Source organism: Camelus bactrianus, chromosome 5 (genome assembly GCF_048773025.1).
Source record: "Camelus bactrianus isolate YW-2024 breed Bactrian camel chromosome 5, ASM4877302v1, whole genome shotgun sequence".
Taxonomy (NCBI): domain Eukaryota; kingdom Metazoa; phylum Chordata; class Mammalia; order Artiodactyla; family Camelidae; genus Camelus; species Camelus bactrianus.
Window position 1 is genome coordinate 53,715,954 of NC_133543.1, and position 21,697 is coordinate 53,737,650.

The 21,697-nt window shown below is 37.7% G+C and overlaps 1 protein-coding gene across 2 annotated transcripts in view; it reads left to right on the top strand.

Moving 5' to 3' along the window:
• PDK1 (pyruvate dehydrogenase kinase 1) overlaps nucleotides 1–18,488 on the top strand; it is a 30,691-nt gene extending 12,203 nt beyond the window's left edge. For both annotated transcript variants that reach the window (XM_010960690.3, XM_010960691.3), the window contains 3 exons: nucleotides 8,831–8,941; nucleotides 11,774–11,887; nucleotides 13,996–18,488. In XM_010960690.3, the coding sequence (XP_010958992.2) occupies nucleotides 8,831–8,941; nucleotides 11,774–11,887; nucleotides 13,996–14,136 (366 nt within the window). In that variant the 3' untranslated portion in view covers nucleotides 14,137–18,488. The remainder of the gene's footprint in view (nucleotides 1–8,830; nucleotides 8,942–11,773; nucleotides 11,888–13,995) is intronic.
• The last annotated feature ends 3,209 nt before the right edge of the window (nucleotides 18,489–21,697 follow it).

Consider the following 21,697-nt stretch of genomic DNA (forward strand, 5'->3'; position numbering starts at 1 on the left):
GAGTATAGAGACCAAATATGTCAGTTCCTTGCCCTTTGTAGGTCACTACTCAGAGATAGTCTTGTTGTTCTGATATTTATTACTGTATTTTAAAGTAGTATTCTGATACTGCTATTTCTGAAATTAAAAATTTTAAACAGCAAATATTAGCTTTCAGTTCTGGTGGCTGAGGGGTTAGCTCTCTTAGAGCACCTCCCCTCTCCACACGCCCCCAGCCTCAGTTGTCATCTTCCCAGTACTCAGGTTCATACATGGAATTCTAGATTTAGAAATAATCATCTTGCGGAACTTTGGAAGGCATCTACTGTTCCTTTTTTTTTTTTTTTTTTTTGAGTAATACGATACAGTGGTTTTTAGTATATTCATAAGGTTGTGCAACCATACTATGGTGTAATTTCAGAACGTTTTCATCACTCCCAAGAAAAAACTCATGCTCATTAGCAGTCACTCCCCATTTCCCACTCTCCTCAGCCTTTAGCAACCACTAATCTACTTTCTATGTATGGATTTCCCTATTTAGGACATTTCATAATAAGATTCATAAAATAATACATTTTATAAGCGTATTCAGATTTTCTATTTCTTCCTGAGTCAGTTTCTGTAGTTTGTGTCTTTCTAAGAATTTGTCCATTTCCCTGGGTTTGCTAATTTGTTGGCATCCAGTTGTTCATAGTTTTCCCTCATAATCCTTTTTACTTTTTTAGGATTGGTAGTAATGTCCCTAGTTTCATTCCTCATTTTCTCTATTTGAGTCTTCTCACTTATTTTTTAGTCAGTCTAGCTAAAAGTTTGTCAATTTTGTTAATCTTTTCAAAACACCAACTTTGTTTCATTGATTTTTCTCTGTTGTTTTTCTATTTATTTTATTAGTCTCATCTTTATGATTTTCTTCCTTTTGTCTGCTTTGGAGTTTGCTCTTTTTTTAGTGTCTTAAGGTGGAAATTTAGGTTATTGATTTGAGACATTCTACAGCTCTAAATTTCCCCATAGGCACTGCTTTTTCTGTATCTTACAAATTTTTTATATTGGTTTCATTTTCATTCGTCTCAAACTATTTTCTAACTTCCCTGTGATTTCTTCTTAAACTCTGATTATTTAGGAGTGTGTTTAATTTCCATGTATTTGTTAATTCCCCACCTTTTGTTTTGTTGTTGATTTCTAATTTCATTCCATTTTGGCCAGAAATATAGTTTGTGTGATTTCAGTTCTTTTACATTTATTGAGACTTGTTTTATGGCCTAACATGTGGTTTATCCTGGAGAATGTTCCTTGTGTCCTTGAGGATAATGTATATTCTGCTGTTGTTGGTGGAGTGTTCTGTAATAGCTATTAGGTCTAGTTGGTTTAGCGCTGTTCAGGTCTTCTGTTTCCTTGTTAATCTTTTGTCTACTTGTACCCATTATCCAATGTGGGGTATTGACATTTCTGGCTCTTAGTGCTGAATTGTCTGTTTATCCCTTCACTTCTGTCAGTTCTTGCTTCATATATTTTAGAGCTCAGTTGTTAAGTGTATATATGTTTATAATTTTTTTATCTTCTTGATGTATTGACCTTTTATCATTATAAAATTTCCTTGTCTCTATTAACAATTTTTGTCTTAAAGTGTATTTTGTTTGGTATTAGTATAGCCATCCCAACTCTGATTTGGCTTCTGTTTTCATGGTGTATATTTTTCTAAACTTTTACTTTCAGCCTCTTACTTTGAATCTAAAGTGTGTCTCTTATGAATAACATGGTTTGATCATTTTTTTTAATCCATCTTGTCAGTGTCCATCTTTTAATTGGAGAGTTTAAGCTAATTACATTTAACATAATTATTGTTAATGTAGAATTGATGTTTGCCATTTTGTCATTTGTTTTCTGTATATGTCTCTTTTGATCCTTTATTTCAAGATTGCTGCTGCCTTTTTTTTGTTACAATGTTTTCTAGCTTATCATTTTAATTTTCTTCTTTTTTTTTTTTTTTCACTTCTATTTGAGTTATTTTCTTAGTGATTGTCCTGGGATTAGAATTAACATTTTTATTTATAACAATCTAGTTCAGATTAATACCAACTTAATTTCAATAGTATACACACTTTGATCCTATATAGGTCTGTTCCCTCCCGCTCCCTATCCTTTGTGTCATTATTGTCATGTAAGATACATCTTTATACATCAGATGCCCATCCATACAGACTTATAATTACTACTCTATGCAATTCTCTTTTAAATAATACAGGAGAAAAAAGTTACCAACAAAAAATACATTTAAACTGTCCTTTATGTTTACTTATATAGTTAACCTTTCCTGGTTCTTTTTATTTCTTCACGTGGATTTGATTTACTGTCTGTGGCTCATTCATTTCAGGCTGAAGGAGTCCCTTTAGTATTTCTTGATGCGGGAGGTCTACCAGTGATGATGCACTCTCAGCTTTTGCTTACCTGAGAATGTCTCAATTTCTCCTTTGTTTCTGAAGGATAATTTTTCTGGCTATGGAATTCTTGGTTGATAGTCTTTTCCTTTCAACATTCATTTTTTTGAAATTGTTAATCTCACTGACTTTTGGCCTTCATGGTTCTGATGAGAAACTAGTTGCTAATCTTGTTAGGAATCCTTTGTATGTGATGAGTCACTTTTCTTGTTACTCTTAAGATTCTTTCCTCTTGGCTTTTACAGTTTAATTATGATCTGTCCAAGTGTGATCTCCCTGAGTTTATCATACTTGGAGTTTGAAGAGCTTTATCTTTTTCATCAAAATTATGAAGTTTCAGCTATCATTTCTTAAAATATTCTTTTTGCCCCTTTCTCTCTTTCCTCCTGGAATTCCCAGTATATGCATGTTGCTACCTTGATGGGGTCCCACAGGTCTTTGATGCTTTTTGTTCTTTTTTTTTTTTTTTTTCATTTTTTCCTTTCTGTTTCTCAGACTGGATGATTTTAATTGACCTGTCTTCACTATTGCTGATTCTTTCTTCCACATGTTTACATCTGCCATTGAGCCCTTCTAGTGAATTTTTGTTTTGGTTATTATACTTGTCAGCTCCAGAATTTCTACTTAGTTCTCTTATATAATTTCTATATTTTCTATTGCTATTCTTTACCTGGTGAGACATTATCCTCATACTTTCCTTAGTTCTTTAGAAATGGTTTCCTTTAGTTTTGTGAACATATTTAAAGTAACTGATTTAAAGTCTTTGTTTAATAAATCTGAGTTTCCTCGGGTTGAGTCTCTGTTGATTCCTTTTTTCCCCAGTGTGTAGACCATACTTTCTTCTTTCTTTATATGTTGTATAATTTCTGTTGAAAATTAGACATTTAAAATTATATAATGCAACAACTCTGAAGATCAGATACTTCCCTGCTCCCTAAAGTTGGTCACTGTTATTTGTTTAGTGACTTTTTAAAACTGATTTTGTAAAGTCTATATTCTTTATTGTGTGTGCTTTCTGCTTGGTTCGGCTAATGGTTGAACTGAGATTTCCTTAAATGCCTTCTCCCAGTCTTTGTCAAGGGACTCTGTATTAATATTGGGGCACACCTTCAATACTTAGCCAGACAGTTGACAACTTTGACTTAACTTTTAGGTTCTCCTTGTACAGAGCGTCAAGGTTCGTCAGAAGTGAACCCTCTCAGGTCTTTCCTGAACACAGCCCTGGGCATGAGCATGACCTTCTAGATTCCCAGGATATTCTTGAGCTTTTCTAAGCCCCTATGGACATCTCATTCCTGAGCTTCTCCTGTTAAGTTTATGGATAGCCTATTGTTTGCCTTAACTGTTGTACACTGCCTCATGCAGCCCTTAAATTAATCAGTCATCTCTAATTTTTTTTGACAAGTGTTTCTGAGGACGGAGGGGCAGTGGGTGCACGCAAGATTTTTTGCATTGGGGAGCTCAGAATCAGGTCAAAGAAAGACAGTCTCCCCAGTGGTTGCTAGGCTGCTGGTTTCACTCTGACTGCAAGCTGTTGATGCAGTAGGGATGGGAGGTGGGAATAAGCAAAGTTAAAACACCACAAAGCTTGTTGTTTTCCTTGAGTAGATGCTCCCTAGATTGATACATGCCTTTGGTTAGTTCCCAGAGTTCTGACCATTTTTGCATTTTGCTTTGATGGAGGACTTGTAAGCGCCCTTCTCCATTGTTTTTGCTGATGTCACTCCTGCTGTTCCTTTTGAGAAAACTTATGTTTATTCCCATTTGTGTTCCTCTGTATATGACTAGTTTTAGACGACAGGTTTTGTTGTTTTGTTTAATTGAAGTTTTTAAGCTTTTCAGCTCTTTCCTTAAATTTCATAGTGTTGTGACTTCATGTGGGTCTTTTTGTACCCATTGAACTGGGCCCTTTAGAATTCCCGCTGTTTGCTTGATACTTTCTTCTTTACTGTTTCTTTCTGATAGTCATATTTGGAGGATGTTGGGCTTTATGAAATGACCCTTTGATTTATCTTTTTCTTCTGTTTTTTGTATTGTTAATTTTTCATTTTGACTTTGAATTCCCAACCCTTCTATTGAATTTTTATTTCCATTATCTTATTTTAAATTTCCAGGAACTTTTATTTTTTATTACTCTTTTTTTTATAGTTTTGTGCTCTGACTGTATTTCTTTTATCACTCTGAAGATAGTAATATTGGTTGTTTTTAAAAAAATTAATATACCTTAGCTCTCTGCACTGTTTCCTCTGAATTTCTTTTTTCTGTGTATCCCCCTTGGCTATTCATGTAAAAGAGTGAGGCACAAATAAATACATGGTAATACCATCTGTTTGCTGCAAAAGTAGTGCAAGTGTGTCACTTTTTTCAGCCCAGATGCTAATGTGTGTCTATTTTTTGGTTAGTTATGTGTCACCTACTTGCCCATTAAGGTTTATTTGATTCACAAGTCCCAGATGTCTGCTGCTTTGGGGCTTCAGCTGTGCTACAGCATGGTCTTCCTTATACCCTTTTCTGCTTGTTTCATGTGCTTTCACAGGCTGGTCTGCAGATCCTTGGCATTACTTATGGTCATCCAACACTGCATGGATCCAGGGTCACTGAGCTCTTAGGCACTCAACAGAGACTCATTCTGTGCTGGTTAGAGACTCTGGTATAAAGAAAGGTTCATCATAACCCAGCCATTCCACTCGTAGGTGTATACCCCAAAGGATTGAAAACAGACATTTAAGCAAAAACTTACATCTCAGTGTCCATAGCAACACGATTCACAATAGCCAAAAGCTAGAAACACCCAGATGCTTATCAGCTGATGACTAGATTAACAAAATATGGTTTACCTGTACAGTGGAATATTATTTGGCTGTAAAAGGAATGAGGTATTGGTACATGCTACAACAGGGATGCTACAAGATTGAAAACAATATGCTGAGTGAAAGAAACCGGTCACAAGAGGCCACATGTTATATGATTTCATTTATATGAAAAGTCCAGAATAGACAAATACGTAGGGACAAGAAATAGATCAGTGGTTGTAATCAGTAAAGAATCCAGAGTTTCTTTTGAGGTAATGAAAATGTTCTGAAATCTACTGTGGTGGTGACTGCACATAGCTGTGAGTACAGCACACCTCGTTTTGTTGTGCTTCGCTTTATTGCACTTTGCAGATACTACATTTTTTACAAGGTGAAGGTTTGTGGCAGCCCTGCATTGAGCAAGCCCGTCGGCATTATTTTACCAACAGCATTTGCCCATTTCATTTCTCTGTGTCACATTTTGGCAATTCTCACAATATTTCAAACCTTTTCATTATTATATTTGTTAACAGTGATCAATGATCTTTGATGTTACTATTGTAATTTTTTTGTTGTTGTTTTGTATTTTTAAATTAACGTATGTACATTTTTTAGACCTAATGCTGTTGCACACTTAACAAACTGCAGTATACGTGTAAACATAACTTATATGCACTGGGGAACCAAAAAATTCAAGTGATTCACTTTATTGTGATATTTGCTTTATTGTCTGGAAATGAACCTGCAGTATCTCCGAGATATGCCTATATATTAAAAATCACTGAGTTACACACTTTAAATGGGTGAATTGCATGGTATGTGAATCATATTTAAGTAAAGCTGTTTTCAAAAAGAAAGGGTCTTGAACAGACTGTTCCAGAAGCCTGTGTGACAGCCCTTACCTCAGGCTCTGCCTCCTCACATCCAGGTCACGTGACTGCATCTACTCTTGTTAGCTCTTTACATGTTACATGCTTGCTTTAATTTTCTTCTGTAGAGCTGTCATTCCCATCACTTACTCTAGACTTCCAGGTTCAAGGCCTAGGGCTTTTTCCTCCTCCATTCTTTAAGCTTGTTTAAATTATTGACATTAAAATTTTTTTATCCCTCTACTAAGAACCCTGTGAGAGAACTGTTTATTTCTGTCTTACAAGTCTAACTCCTCTTTCAGATTTGGTGTTTGGTGTTATAGCCACATCTATTAAATTAAAATTTAAATGTATTGGTTCATTCACTACTGGTGATTTTGCAAACCTGACCTTGAAAAAGCTGTTGAATAAGAAACTTCAGGACCTCTGGGTTAGTAAATTTCCTGCCTTCAGAGCTGTCATCAAGTTAGTAGTGACTCATTTCCCTTGGACCTGAAAATCCACATATATTAGCCCAGGGAGCCCAGTGTTACAGGAAACAGGACATTAAGGATGGCAGCTCTCAGTCAGATGACTTTGAGAAGTGGTGATTTCATGCATGGAGGAGAAAACTTTCAAGATAATTGGCAAACTTCTCTTCCTCTGCCTTTCTGTTGACATTCCGTGCCACCCTTCTCTTTCATGGTCTCTTCCCTTTTCCTTGTCATACGCTTATGTTCCTGTGATTCTAGACTTTTTATTCAAATAATCTTAATCAGAGGTTTGTTTAATTTCCACATCAATTTCTCAGTATATTTGTCATCAGAGTGCTGTTCTTGTCTTAAATATATACAGACCAAAGTCTGTCTGTTATTCCCTCCTTCCCTTTGCACAAAGAACTCAGGTTCTCTGGTGTAGTATCTGTTACAATTCTCTTGGAAACTCTTTCAACCACTTTAGAAACTTCTGGTCCTAGATTATTGTGTTTTTGCCTGCAAATCAGAAGAGGTTACCTTTATCAGTTTTTAACTGTATTTCTACGGCTTAGAGTACCCCTTCCCCTCTGGCCTTTTTTGCTCCACTCTCTGCTTTTTTCATACCAGCTTAGATAGCTAGAAATCACTTCTTGTTTCATTCCTGCAGGGTTACTATAGTGTTTCTGGCTGGAAGGTTAAGGAAACCAGGAAATATTTATTGAAGTGTACCTTTTAAATCTTAATATCTGTTCTCAAATGTTGTTTACTTAATATTTACAGAACCACATTTCGGACTTATGTTACCAGTAAGTGTGCAGCAGGGCATTAAATTAAAGGATGAATAATTAAATTAATGAATCTCAGAAAATTCCCAGAGCACTTTATTCATCTTATTAAAATAAATCTCTTCACAGGGCTTTGAATTCATAGCCAAGAACAATTTCAGCGTAATGCTACATACAAGTTCTTAACTGCAGTATAAGAATACAGACAAACTTTATTATCTAGTTATAGATATATCAGAGGCAAGTCTTCAGACAGTATTTCAAAGATTTTTATTCTAAAAATAGTATGAACTTCCATTGTGAAATATATATACATAAAGATTTTTAGAGATTACATAAAAACTATAAGCCATTCAAATATTGACTTTTTAATACATAGTATTCAGTATTGTTCTCATCTGTCTATCTATATACATGTGTTAAAAGCAGGTTTGCTTGTATATGACGACCATGTTAATATTATAGAGTAGAATCAACTTAGATTTTGTGACAAAGGAAAATGGCTGTAGCAGATTAGAAGATAAGCTGTATAGTAGCTAGGAAAACATAATGAAGACAGTCTGAAAATAAGTTACCAAATTCAGCCTACCATATGATTTGAGTTGGAAAGTGACATGAGTAAGAACAGTACAAAGTCCTGTGTACCTTACAACTCACCAGAAAGTTGTCTGGGAGTCTGTGCTGTGAAATTACTTCTAGGAGAGACTCTAAAACACAAGGAAATGGCTCTGTTTTTCCTCCCTCGAAATGAAAAATTACATTTTTTCCATAGTAGAAGTAATTGTGAAAAAAATTTAGAAACTAAAAACCTCAAAGAAGAAAATCACTCATAATTCCACTGACAAAATTATTTCATTATAGGCTTTTTTGTAATAAAATTTTTACAGAATTAGAATATTATAAATGCTTCTTCATATCTTGTTGCTACTTTTGCTACTTAGTATTTTGTGCACATCTCGTGCCGGCACATACCGCTCTACAGGGTACTGAGTGGAGAAGCAGTGTTCTATTTCAGAATGCGTTTTAGTTTAGTTTAAACTAAACTTGGGGTGGCAGCCCAGTGTTAGCTATTCTCCACAGTGCTGATAGATATTCTCATACATGTCTTGCATACTTTTCTGATTGTTTTCTTAGGATAAACATTGTTGGGTCAAAGGGTACATGCGTTTTAATCTGGTTATCAAACTGCCTGCCAGAAAGGAATTAGAAATTTATTATTACATCCAAGTTGGGCTTAGCTTTGCCCCATTGTGTGCTGTACTGGTTCATCAGTGTGACTGCAGTAATCACACAAGCCAGGGTGCTGAGTTTATATCACAGTGGAATTCATTATGTCTTAGAATTCTACATATTAGACGAGTTAGCTCCACCAGTGAGGGGAACGTTTACATTCACAACTTGCATCGTATGGTATGCGTTTTTGAAAAGCAGAGCTCTTCAGCCAGCACTGCGTGTGCGTCGGTATTTTGCTATTTCTGGGACTTGGTCATAGGGCACGATCCTTTCTCACCTTAGATGAGCGACCGCGGAGGTGGTGTTCCTCTGAGGAAAATTGACAGGCTCTTCAACTACATGTACTCAACTGCACCCCGGCCTCGCGTGGAGACATCCCGAGCAGTGCCTCTGGTACGTGGTCAGGAAGTCCTGAAGTGTGTTTGTGACTTGCCAAAAAATACATCAGTTACCACATAAATCAGTTAAGCTATTGTGTAGGGTTTACCACAAGGATGAAGGGAAGCTATTAGGGAAAGAAAACCACTTTTTAAATTAAAAAATTTTTAAAAAGCGTAAGGCAAAGAATTATCATCTTAGAGTTCCTGTTGCCAAGCCTAATAGTGGTATGTCAGTAGTTCTCATGTGGTAAACCACATTTTGATACACTATCTCTAATGTGAAGCCCAAATTACCAGCTTTACTGGCATTTAGTCAACACTGGTTTAATCTTTAGTGGCTTTTTTTTCCCCCTCAAGTACTTGTAATTAGATTACATATTCTAGGCTTAAAAGTAAGACTAGAGTTCTAATCAGTTTGATCACCAACCTGAAAATGTTTCAAACTGGAGTTGTGTTGATTTTTTTTTTTTTAAGTTTATCACAGTCACCTATTTTCAGGTTTAGTAAGATTAGCTTTTGAACGGACTTAGTTCCGGTCCTCCAACCCCTGGAAAAGCACTTTGCCATATCTCTCAGTTCTGGGAAAACTGCGCTTCCAGGCTTTGAAGCTTCTCTGGCATATATGCTGGAGTTAAGCTGTAGCATGATGAAATACAGTATAAGGTGGGTCTCTTTTAGACTGTTTCCTGGGACGTTACTAAGAGGACTTCATTCTGGTTACACAGCACAGATTCTGTGGCTCCAACTGTAATACAGTTCATTTCTTACCAAACTGTTGAAATGATTCCTCTAGTAATGTGCTTCTCAAGTTGAGATGTGGGCAGGCGTCCATATGACAGGGGACAGAAGAGGTCAAATAAACACGAGCATTTTCTTAGATCCTGATTTTACTCTAGAAGTAAGTGGAGAAAAGGGACTTACTGCTTATGTAGTGAAGAAATACTGTGGACTTTTTGTGGAGAGCAGCATAGCGTACTAGTCCGGGCTCTGAATCTGTCTGGCCCATTCCCCAGCTCAACTGCATCCTAGCTGTATAGCCCTGGGGAAAATTACTGACCACTCAATACCGCGGTTTCCCCAACTTTAAAAATCAAATTATTGTGACAATCGAGTTAATATGTAAACATACTTTTTATAGTGCCTGGCACATAGTAAATGCCATGTAAGTGTTGTTTAAGATGCAAAATTTATGTGAATTTTTAAGAAAACAGGAGACTTGACATGGCACAGGCTCCCCTGTACACCTGCACAGCCTTACTGAGGGTGAGTCTGTCTAAGCTCTTACAGAGGCTCCTTCCTGGTGTCATGACCACTTTGTAAGTGGACCCAGTAAGCGAGCACTGTGGCAGCTGGGAGGAGGCTGCTTGACATCCACAGGAGTGGTCCTCTTGTCTACCTTATTACTGGGCGCTTCCTCCATGTGGATGCCTTCTCCTGGGCATCTACACGGACGGAATGTCTTCACACTGCTCATGCAGTGTTCTTGGGACCATTTCTGGAACCAGTTAACGCATCGGTCAGGGTCCCACCTGGAAAGAGAACTCAAATTATGGTAAATCAAGGAAGGCTTATCTCCAAAGAGGCAGATTACAGAGATATGGGTGGGAAGGTACAGGAATCCAGGCTTACAGCAGCAGAGCTGTCACCACCCTGAGCCAAAGGGAGAAGGAGAGGTTGCAGAACCCAGAAGGGCAAGTTGCACAGCAGCTACTCCCCGGGGCCCAGCCTGCCCACGGGAAGTGATCTCAGTGGGAAGGAGGCAGGGGATGAGTAGCCTGACTTGACTCCCTCTGATCTCCCACTGGATTCCCCACTGACTGGACCCACTGGAAGTAGAGGGCATGGGAATCCACTGGTATCTTCCATTCAGGTGAGCCTCCCAGAACAAGGAGAAATGTGCAGGACAGATAGTTGATTTGAAAGGGCAAACAGAAACTGGTTAAAAAAAGTCAAGTAATAAATGGTAGAGGTAGATAAGGCCAGACCCCAGATATGTTAACAGCACTCTGATTCCTGAATCCACATACTCTCTTCACTAATGTATTGTATGGAATGTCATTGAACATCTGAGTTCGTGATAAATAACCTTTTTTACATTTATCTGAATGTTCTCCTTTGTATTAAAGAACTGGTAGGATTTATCCAGGTAAAGAAGGCCATTCCAGATACTGGGAACAGAATGAACAAAGATGCAGATGTGAAAAATAACATGATCTGTTTGAGGAACTTAAGAGCAGGAGATTTAGTTCAACTGGGCTAGAAAGTGGGAGGCCGAGACCAGATATTACTGGGTCTTGAAAGCTCTTTTTAGAAGCTTGGATTTTTCTCTCAACGCAATGGGTTGGGGGTGGTGGGGAGGTGGTGGGTGTTAGGGTGCTTTGAGGATTTTTAAGCAGGGAAGTGACCTGTCAGTGAGAATTGAGTAGACTTATTAGCAAGCTCTCCAGGTTCAAACACAAGCTGGAAATTCATGGTACGGAGGCCGGAGATGTACCTGTTAGGCTGCAACCAGGCTCTTTCTACTCTTGCTCCTGAAAGGGAGAACATGTTTTAGATGATACTGCGGAAAGCAGTGTTGGGATACTCCGGAGCAGCCCCATAAAGAAAAGCAACAGGCTTTTTCCAGACCCCCAAAGGTTATATAGAAAAAAGAAGAATGAGGAGTTTTAAATGACTAGATGGAAGCGTCTAATGCAGTAAGTACTCAACTAGCTTTCAGCAATAACGTAACAGATCTTTTAATTCAGGCTCTGATAGCCCTGGGATCCTCCAGTAGCATTTATTTTAATTGGAAAAGTATTTCAGTGTGTGGCTTTCTGAAAAGAATTCCATTTTTCTCCAACAGGCTGGTTTTGGGTATGGATTGCCCATATCCCGCCTTTACGCACAATACTTCCAAGGGGACCTAAAGCTGTATTCCCTAGAGGGTTATGGGACAGACGCGGTTATCTACATTAAGGTAAAACTATGTAGTCTTCTTATAAGATGCCAATATTTAACAGTACTGAAATTTTCCTCTACCTCATGCTATTAAATTAAAAATTATATATATATATATTTTTTTTAACATAGAATCTCATCTATTTTGATAAATGATCTTTGACTATGGGAGAGAAATGTTCTTATCTACAGTGATTGACTATGGTTCACAGAAAAAAATGGGTTAAAGTGGCGGAATCAAGAAGTTCTCTTATAAAAAAAAAACTTATCTTACAAATTTAATTGAAACATAAGACACGTGAATGGGCATTGACTCACCGGTCTTTTGATGCACTTGCTAAGGCCTTTCCTTTGTATACAGGTTTGCAGATTGAAGTTTCAGTTGTCTTTGCTGCAGAAGCTATACTTACAGTGCATTGTTTTGGTTTCTTTAATCAAAGAAACAACCGAGTGCATGATCCTTTTTGATTTTTACACAGTTCCTTACTTGTCTTTCGACCCTTATTTGACAGCAATTTTTATGTAGCTTTCCTTCATGGGTCTTTACAGAGCATTCCTCTTAGTTTTCAAAGAATCCTTCCCCACTTTTTCTGTGCTTTGTTTAAGCAATACTTTGATTCAGTTTTGGAGTTACAATGACATGTTAAGTACATAAACAGATGTGGTAACAATTACAGGTGACTTGTGATAAGCATTATAGCTCACTGGTGGGAGCAGTAGGCCATCCTTACTGGCCTGGGATATTCTGTGTGTTTATTCAGACAGAGATCAGTATATTTTACAGGGATGAAAAGCACTGGGCCCCACCAGTCCACTGGATTAGTTCAGCAGTGGGCTATTGTTACCTAATTATTTAGTACGCTAGTTTCTTGTTCTGGCCACTAGATGGCACCTGTTTTACAGAAAATGCTGAAGACTGTATTAGAAAATAAATCTGTCTGAAAAGGTTAAATTCTTTCAAGATAGTAATTCTTTTTCTTTTTGAACCATCTCAGTTGTGAGGGACTTGAAGGCAATACGACGGCAATATTTTTATCATCAAATGTATTATTTTTGTTTGAGTCTAGCTTCATTTAGGAAAAAAATAGAAGCAAGAAAGTATTATTAGAATCATTAAATAACAGTGTCAAAAACCTTGTGTACCATTATTGGAATGAAATTTCCAGTTCAGTATTTTGTACATCTTGGGGAATGCCTGTGGCTTAAGGTTGAAATCCTACCAAGATATCCTAACTTGAAGATAACGAGGAACATAGTTTACCTCTGGTTCTAGTAATTTAGAGGAAGCTGAAATAGAACAGTGAATTAATGGTAATTATATGTTGAAAACATGAAGTTACAGTCAGCCCTCTGTATCCGTGGGTTCCACATCCACAGATTCAAATGTGGATGGAAAATATTTGAAGAAAAAAAAAATTGAGAAAGTTCCCGAAAGCAAAACTTGAATTTGCTGCACACTGGAAACTATTTTACATAATAGTTCCCATTGTATTTGTAACTATATAGCATTTACATTGTATTAGCTATTACAGTCAATCTAGAGATAAAGTACACAGGAGGGTGTGTGTCCATTATGTGCACATACTACACGATTTTGTATAAGGGATGTAAGCATCTGCAGATTTCTGTATTTGTGGTGGGTGCGGGCAGTGATGTGGAGGGCAACTGTGAGTGATGCAGAAATCGTAAATGCTGTAAATAAAATTGGTGACCTTAATAGCAGGAGAAGACACAAGATCAAATCCAGATTTCATTCAGTGATCGTACAGCTTCATATATTAAGGAACGTATGTGAATTTTTATGCTTTTACACTTCACTGATGTTCAGTTAACCAGCTTCTGCAGTGGGTCATGTTGTATAAGCGATGTCTACCACACCTGTGTAAAATTTCAATCCAGCAGCTTCCACGCTGCCTGGAGAATTACCACAAGCAATAAGTTCAGTCAACATGCACACCAATAACATGTTTCAAATATATGCTCTACTTTAAAATGTATGTAGACAGTGTTATGATAAAAATACAAATCCAATAAAGTATTTAATTTTTTTTGGCCATTGTATATTTTCTCAAATAATGGATTTTTTAAAAAATGCCTGACTTAGGCCGGCCTTCTTTCTTCTTCCAGGCTCTGTCAACAGAATCAATAGAAAGACTCCCCGTGTACAACAGAGCTGCCTGGAAGCATTACAACGCCAGCCATGAGGCCGATGACTGGTGTGTCCCCAGCAGAGAACCAAGAGACATGACAACATTCCGTAGTGCCTAGATACGTTTGGGACACCTGGGAAATCCAGATGTGGCTTTTGTATTAAATTTGGAAGGGATGGTGTTCAGAACTACATTATCACCAAATACTTCCTGTGTTGATTTCACAGTTAACTGTTTGGGTAGAGTAAGTGGAAAGTGAATTCCATTTATGCCTGTTAATCTCCTAAAGGATGAAACTGTACCTATTTTACACTTATGTTTTCACAGTTAATTGAACATATTTTTAAACAACTGTAGTTTTGGTCAACTTTCTCTTTACAGTAGACTTCAGAAATATGAAAGTCTTTGGGTTTCTACAGGAAGCTCTGTGGTTGTTCTTTTTTTTTTTTTTAAATACTTTCGTGTCTGCTAGAGACATTTTCTTAATACTGACTAGCTAGTTAGCCATTTCTCTGTTTTTAGAGGAGTTCTGCCATCCTGTAAGTAGTGTGACAGATGTAATAAGATGGTCTTCAGATTTAGGTGACTAGCTACAATTAAAGCAGTCAGCAGCTGCCCCATAAGTATAGAACCAGCCACCTTTCAGTATCTACATGCATTGTCTTTACTCTGCAGTTAATTTATCATTTTTTAATTTTATTGCAAAGGGTTGTAATGACTGGTTTCTTATGGAGCTAAGCTAAGATCATGGGCAGTCTGCTTTGAATGTGCTTATGATTGATGCAAGGGGAAATTTTTATACTGAAAGACAAACTAACAGCTGCTAAAATTCTAAACTGAATTTAAGAAATTGAGAGCAAGGCAGTGAGTCCCCAAAACTGAACTATTGATTATTGAGATTACCTGAGGGAGCTTCTGAGAGTTTTTCTGGGCCCTACTCCAGATATACGGAATCAAGACTCTGCAGCTGGAGCCCAGGAATCTAAATTTTTAAAACACTTCCTAGATGAGTCCGATGCCTCACCTAGTTAGGAAAGTGTGCTTTTAAAGTGAGTAATGATATCATGGTTGCTAAAGTGACAGATTTTTAGGTTTTGGTTTTGACCTATCAAAAGGTCAGATTTCTCGACTCTAGGAGAGACAAACTGGTGCAATTAGAAGCATAATTAGAAACAGGAGACAAATTGACTGTGGGAGAATAGTCAGGTAACTGAAGGATTAGAACCATAGGTGTACAAGTATTGACAACATACATTTTATAAAAATTATCTACACTTTTATCAGGAAAAAGTCACCTTGGGCTTATCACAACAGCCCTTTGCATTCATATGGTAATTTGAAAACACGAATACCTTGGTATATTATGATACCTCTGTCGGGCTTTAAAACATCAATACAGAGCAGGCGGTATCATCTTTGTTTTGAGACAGAGTGTGGCCCAAAGCTGCCCAGAATTGGAGGCTGGGCTCCAGCTTTATCTGCCGATCACTGTCAGCCTGGTCTGAGAGACCATGAAATTAAGGAGACAAAGTTGTTAGTCGTACCTCATCTTCTAAGCTGACAGGGAAATACACTGAAAATAAATTTTAAATTAAGATTTTAAATGTTTGAAGAACAGCTTTACTATTGTAGACGGTGAACTTTATTTACCAGGAAAATACACTGAGTTGAAACACCCCATTCTCAGGATTATGTAAGTTTAACAATTCTGTACGCATTTATAACTTGGAAGAGATGTTAAAGGGCCGTTAGTCCAGGATCCTCACCTAAGGGATGAGGGTCCTGAAGGCTGGTTGGCAGCTCCTGCTGCTCAGGCCACTGAATGGGGTGGAGTGGCCACTGAGTGGTCTTCAGCTGCTTTTCCACAAACTCTTAAAATGGAAAACAGGCTGATGGAAAATAAACAGGTTTTTTTTAAAAAAAAAAAAAAAAGAGAGATGAAGATCCTGAGATTCGGGGTGTGGGGTTTGCCCGGGGCTAATTAGCTGTGACCACATGTCGGAAAAGATCTTTTCCGTATTATTCCTTAATCATGGATTTTTATTAAAAAAAATAGGATATGCTAGTGGATTGTTTATATTAGTTCAGTGTGTTAGTTTTTTAGCTTTAAAATTACACTTTTCTTGTGATGAAGTATTTTCAAATCCTTGGAATCAAAGTATTAACTTTCTTTCCTAAATGAGACATTTGTACAACGGACATAGACGATGTTTTTACTTATGAAATGCCCCTCACAAAATTAAAGTTTTTCCCTCTTTAAGAGCTAAGAAATAGCGTTTTCAAAGGAAAAGTGAAATCTTTTCCTTTAGCTTCTTTTTAAAGATATAACAGCTTTTTTTTCACTTTGTTACTGAGGTAAGGGACAGAAAATTACATGCAAAAATATTCAGGGGGATAGCTTTCTCCTAGTTGGTTTTAAATCATTGTGCTACCTAAAAAGTTTAAATTCTTACACTATTTTTCCACCAGCATTTAATATGATGCCATGTAGATTTAAAAATATATACTGAAGGCTAAGAAGTGGATACTGATTTTTTTTCTACTAACTGGGGCATTTAATGAATGTGCCAACAGTTTTTAGGAATAATTGCAAAAAATATTCTGCCCTATACTTAAAATATTGGCTGGCTTTAGATGTCTTCATACTTAAAAGTGAAGAAAGTGATCACTGTTACATGAAGATGTTGAAGTGGCAGGCTCCCCTCTTGTTTTATAAGATGCTGTGTATGGCAATAAACTGAAAACATGGATTAACTCTTATTCTGAAAGGAAATTGGGTCAATTTAGGTTTTTTTAAACTATAATTATGTTTTTAAAATAAAGGTCTCTTTCATCAAGGGTCGGTGTTCTGTAAACGTTAAAGAAGTCACAGCTAAGGGGTCTACCACATCTCACTATGTTCAGTGGAGGGAGGGCTTGGGATTTACAGCGTGTCTATTCTAATGGCGAAAGCGAGCGGTAGAGTTCGTACGGTTTGAATTATGGTAGATTTTTGTTACGCAGACATCCACAGATGACTGACTTATTGCATAAATGAACATCTGTTGTGTGATTTTTGAAAGGTTATATTCATGTGCTCTTTGAATAACTTCTTATAATGTAAGTAATGTAGGGAAAGTCTTAATTTAACTGCCATTACCCTCTACTTGCACCAGCTGAAAGTCAGAACTAAACTACTCTAGTCAAAGGTAGTTTCCTGCCCTGCTCCTGATTGATGGGCTGTGACCACAGCCTCCCCACACTGTTAAAGTTCCCTAGCAGGACTCCCCTGTTAAAGACCTGGGGAAATACATGACTAGCGTCAGGGCCCCTTTGTGGCCTCGTGAGCAGCCAGAGAGGAAGCCCCAAATCAGTCAACCAGTTTCAGTTTTATATCTTTAACTGCTGCGCCATCAATGTGAAGTTTTAACAGAAGTGTCAGCGGGGTTGAGTTAAGCTGGTTTGCAAATGTGGCTCTTCCTGGAGGAACTTTCCATCATACTGTATACGATTAACTTCTGGCTCCAATCATTAATTTTCTTATAGTCAAACCCAGTGCACCTGAAGAAACGTGGCACGAAGGATTTTATGTATGTCAGAAAGAACGCACCACTGGGTTGCTTAGCCTGGCATTCCTCAACTACTGTGCCTTTTGTCTGCCTACATGTTTGGAAAGAATTAGACATATACCACCCACTCTTCATACTTCTTAAGCAGTCTCTAACCATAGGCTTTTAACAGCAGGAGACAAGACTGCGTTTCTTAAAAAATTTGTAATACGAGATTTCATCTGTGTTTATATTAGAACAATTCTTGTCACATAGTAAACAACATAGGTGTGTATTACTGTTATTATTAACAGTCTTTCCTCACTGGGACCAATACTGTAAATAGCCCAACTATGGTATAAAAAAAAGTTCAGAACCGAGGTTGCATTTTTGGAGTTTGGAATGTATTCCTAGGTCCCTTCATCCTGGTGCAAGTTTGCCAGTTTTTGTTGCAAAACTTCAGTCTTTTTTTTCTGGTCTTGGAAGAGTTTTTATACTGAGGAATAGTGGCAGCTACCGTTTGCTTTGTTAAATTAGAGATTTTTAAGCAAAACTATCCAGTAAAATAAAGCAGAGACACTTCGATTTGAGTGTTGTATTCACTTGGGGGTTATTTTCTGAAAGTCTGGAGCTGCCCTTGCTGTAGCTGCCATGTAGGCTGTTGCCAACATTTCATGTCAAAACTGAATTTTCTGACAGCTGTTTGTAATAAATTTTAAATGATGAAAAATTCCTTTAGAAAACATTTTATTAGGCCAGGACATTTTAAAGTTCAACTGAAATATTAAAACTGCTGCAGTAGTCTTGCCATGGTTTTATATTTGGATGTCAGTTATATTGTTATAATACTGTATGGAAATATCTAATTGTCTAGAAACTTATTTCAAAATGGAGCACCTCCGATTACATAACTGAAATAAAATAGAAAATGTCATTTATTTCACTATGTAGCAGTATAGAAAAAAAATCTGAATATGAACAATCTTTGCATTCTTTACTCTCAGTATTTCCTATAACACCCAGTGTAAAGTAGGCACTTACAACTATGTTCAGTAAATGCATAACGAATAATTTGATAACACTGTGTTCTTTCTCAAAGTGATACACGAAAGTGGGTAAGCAGAATAAAGAAAACTATGGGTAGTAACCAGCACAAGAGACCTAGCAAAAGGAGAAAATACAGAAGAGAATGAGCAGTTAGGAGAGTAGCAACACAGCAGTACTAAAGCTACGGGCTTATTCTAAAGTATAAAAAGTAAATAAGCAAACACTGTTAGGGGAGGTGAAGCCACAGCCGGACAGCAAACAGCTAGTGGCAGTCCCTCCAGGAAGCTGCTGTAGGCTGTGTCAAAACCTTCGAGAAAAACCTCTAGCAAGGACTAATCAGAAAAAACGGGGGCCACATGAATAGTATTTAGATAAACAAAAAAGGATGTAACTACAAACACTGAAGATAATAAGGATACCATTAACTTTATGACAAAAAATTTGAAAGCACAGAAGAAATTATTTCTAGAAAAATGAGTATTACTGACATTTATTTAAGAGATTTTGACAGTTTAAATCAATAACAACTAAGGAAATGGAATTAGTAACCCCAACTGCGCTTCGCCAAAAGACGCGGTGTTAAATGTTTAACCAGAATATCAAGGAACTCATCATTCCTGTCTTCCAGGAAACTCTGAGAGAATAGAAAGAGAAAGCCACCCAACCTGTTTCACAGAGTTAGTGACATCCTAAAGCTAAACCTGATCAAAGATGGTATGAAAATTTGTAGACTAATCTCACTTATGAACATAGATGAAAAAAATCACCAGTAAAAGAACAGTGTTTAAAAAAATACATCATGGATGAAGTAGGGTGTTTCCTAAAAATGCAAGGATATTTTAATATCTTCACAATCTATGCAATTTATCATATTAAATGGTAAAAACCATATGATTACCTCAGTGGAGACAATTCAATATTAATTTGTTATTCTGGAGTAGAATTAGTTGTATTACAGGTGCTTAACTAACTCACACAGGTCATTGTTGGATGTTACAATAAATCTGCATAGTGGCACCAGGTAGATGTAAGACAGATATACTGGAATGGTCTTTGCTGGGTTGGGTCCAGTAGGTTCTACCATGGGAAATGTGACTAGTACTATGGCCAGATGCCACCATTTGCCAGGTAAAAGTTACTGGCCTGGGGATTCCTCCTTTTTACTGTAGTAAAATAGTTTGAAACATGGAATAAAGGAGCATTCGGTGTCTTTGTGTTTGGGCAAACACAGGCTTATGGAAGAGGCCTAGTATTGTCAACAAGCACATTTGTTTGATAAAGCCTACCCTTTCTAGCTCTGGAGTGGCAAATTCCCTTCATTCTGGAGAAAAAGTTCCCTTTCATCTCAAAATCAACCCTCGGTGACCAATAAAAGCAGCTAATAGGAACAAGCGCCAGTTAGGAGCATCGGGTGATTGCTCATTTTCTGTGGTGCACAGCTGACCTTGATCATTGTTGTGCGGTCAGGCGATGTCTTCACAAGGACTTGGCCAATGGGAAGGTACAGCTAAGTCCTCGTAAGCAATGTTCCGCCAACTTTAACATGCACACGAATCACCTGAGGACCTTGGTGAAACAGATTCTGGCTCAGCAGGTCTGGAATGGGGTCTGAGCTTCTGCCCTTCCAACAAGGTTCCAGGTGACACCGATGCTGCTGATCCAAAGACCACGCTTTGAATAGCCAGAGTTTAAAGGTTGTGGGATAAACTGCTGTGAGCCAGATACATCTAGTAATCTGATTCTTAGAGTTTTAAGAAGGGTTAGGAAGGATTTATTCCTGGTATCTGGAGCACTTGGTGGGTATGCCCACGACCCTGAGGTCCGAATCCCATTAGTTAGCTAATTTTTGATGAAATCTGGGTTTTCAGGATCTTACCCAATAGAACAAGTAGGTAAGGGAAGTCCTGGATTTGCCACTCCAGAGTTAGAAAGGGTAGGCTTTATCAAACAAATGTGCTTGTTGACAATACCAAGCCTCTATTATAAGCCAGGTTAATGCAAGAAGGTGATGCCTGTGTGTAATGTTTATCTTCATTTCCACTTCACGGGAGGGCCATGGGAGGTACCAGCCATCTTCGGTGGATAAAAGCTTCACCAACATCCTTACTGTCTGCTCCAGGCAATAACAAAAATCTTCTGGTGGTGGGAAGTATGGACCCAAGACTGAAGGCCCTGGCACTTCACAGCAGTGTTGGGGTACACAGAACTTGGGACAGCCCCTTACAACAAGATCCAAGTCATAGTTTCTCTGGTGAACCTAGATGTGGACTCAGCCTGCATGGTATAGACCCTGGCAGGGCACATCAAAGTCAGTAATACCTCCCTTACCTGTGACTGCAACACTTAATGAATATTTTCCAGTAATTTAGCAGATGATTGCAGTGATTCAGCAAAATCTAATACATGACTGTCTTGTAAGTAGGTGACTGCTGAGGGTATAATGAAGGAGAGCTGGTTTATAACTTGGCTGGAAAAGTGGATGGCCTCATCACTACTAATGGGCAAAGATGTTAAAGTCAGTATCTGGAAAATTCCTGCTGGGATTTTGATTGTGATGTGTTAAATCTGTACATCAGTTTGGGGAGAATTCACAACTTAATACTGAGCCTTTCAATTTATGAACATGATATATATCTGTTTATTTAGACTGATTTCAATTCCTTTTATCAGTGTTTTGTAGTTTCAGCATACAGATCCTGCACCTATTTCATTAGAATCAAACCTAATTTTTTTCATTTTTTGGGAGCTATTATAAATATCCATTAAAAATCTTTTTGCTTTCCAATTGTTCATTGCTAATACATTTCACCCTTCAAGTCTTTAGTACAGCCCCTCAAAACAAATGGCGGCTCTGGAGTTTTACCAAGGACTAGACATGGCTAAGATAGTTCCACCTGTGGAACTTGTGGTCTTCATCACTGAGTAAATGGCAGCATGTCTAACCCAACGTCGTGCTGCCATGAACCTGACTATGCCTTTCTTTCTAGCCCTCTCCACCTAGACTACCTGTTGTTTGGCTTCACTTGTGAAGGTCTTCACCTGAAAAAGTCAACAGTGTAATTTTACTGTCCCACTCCAGGGCTGTTTGAATTTTCTTCTCTGGTG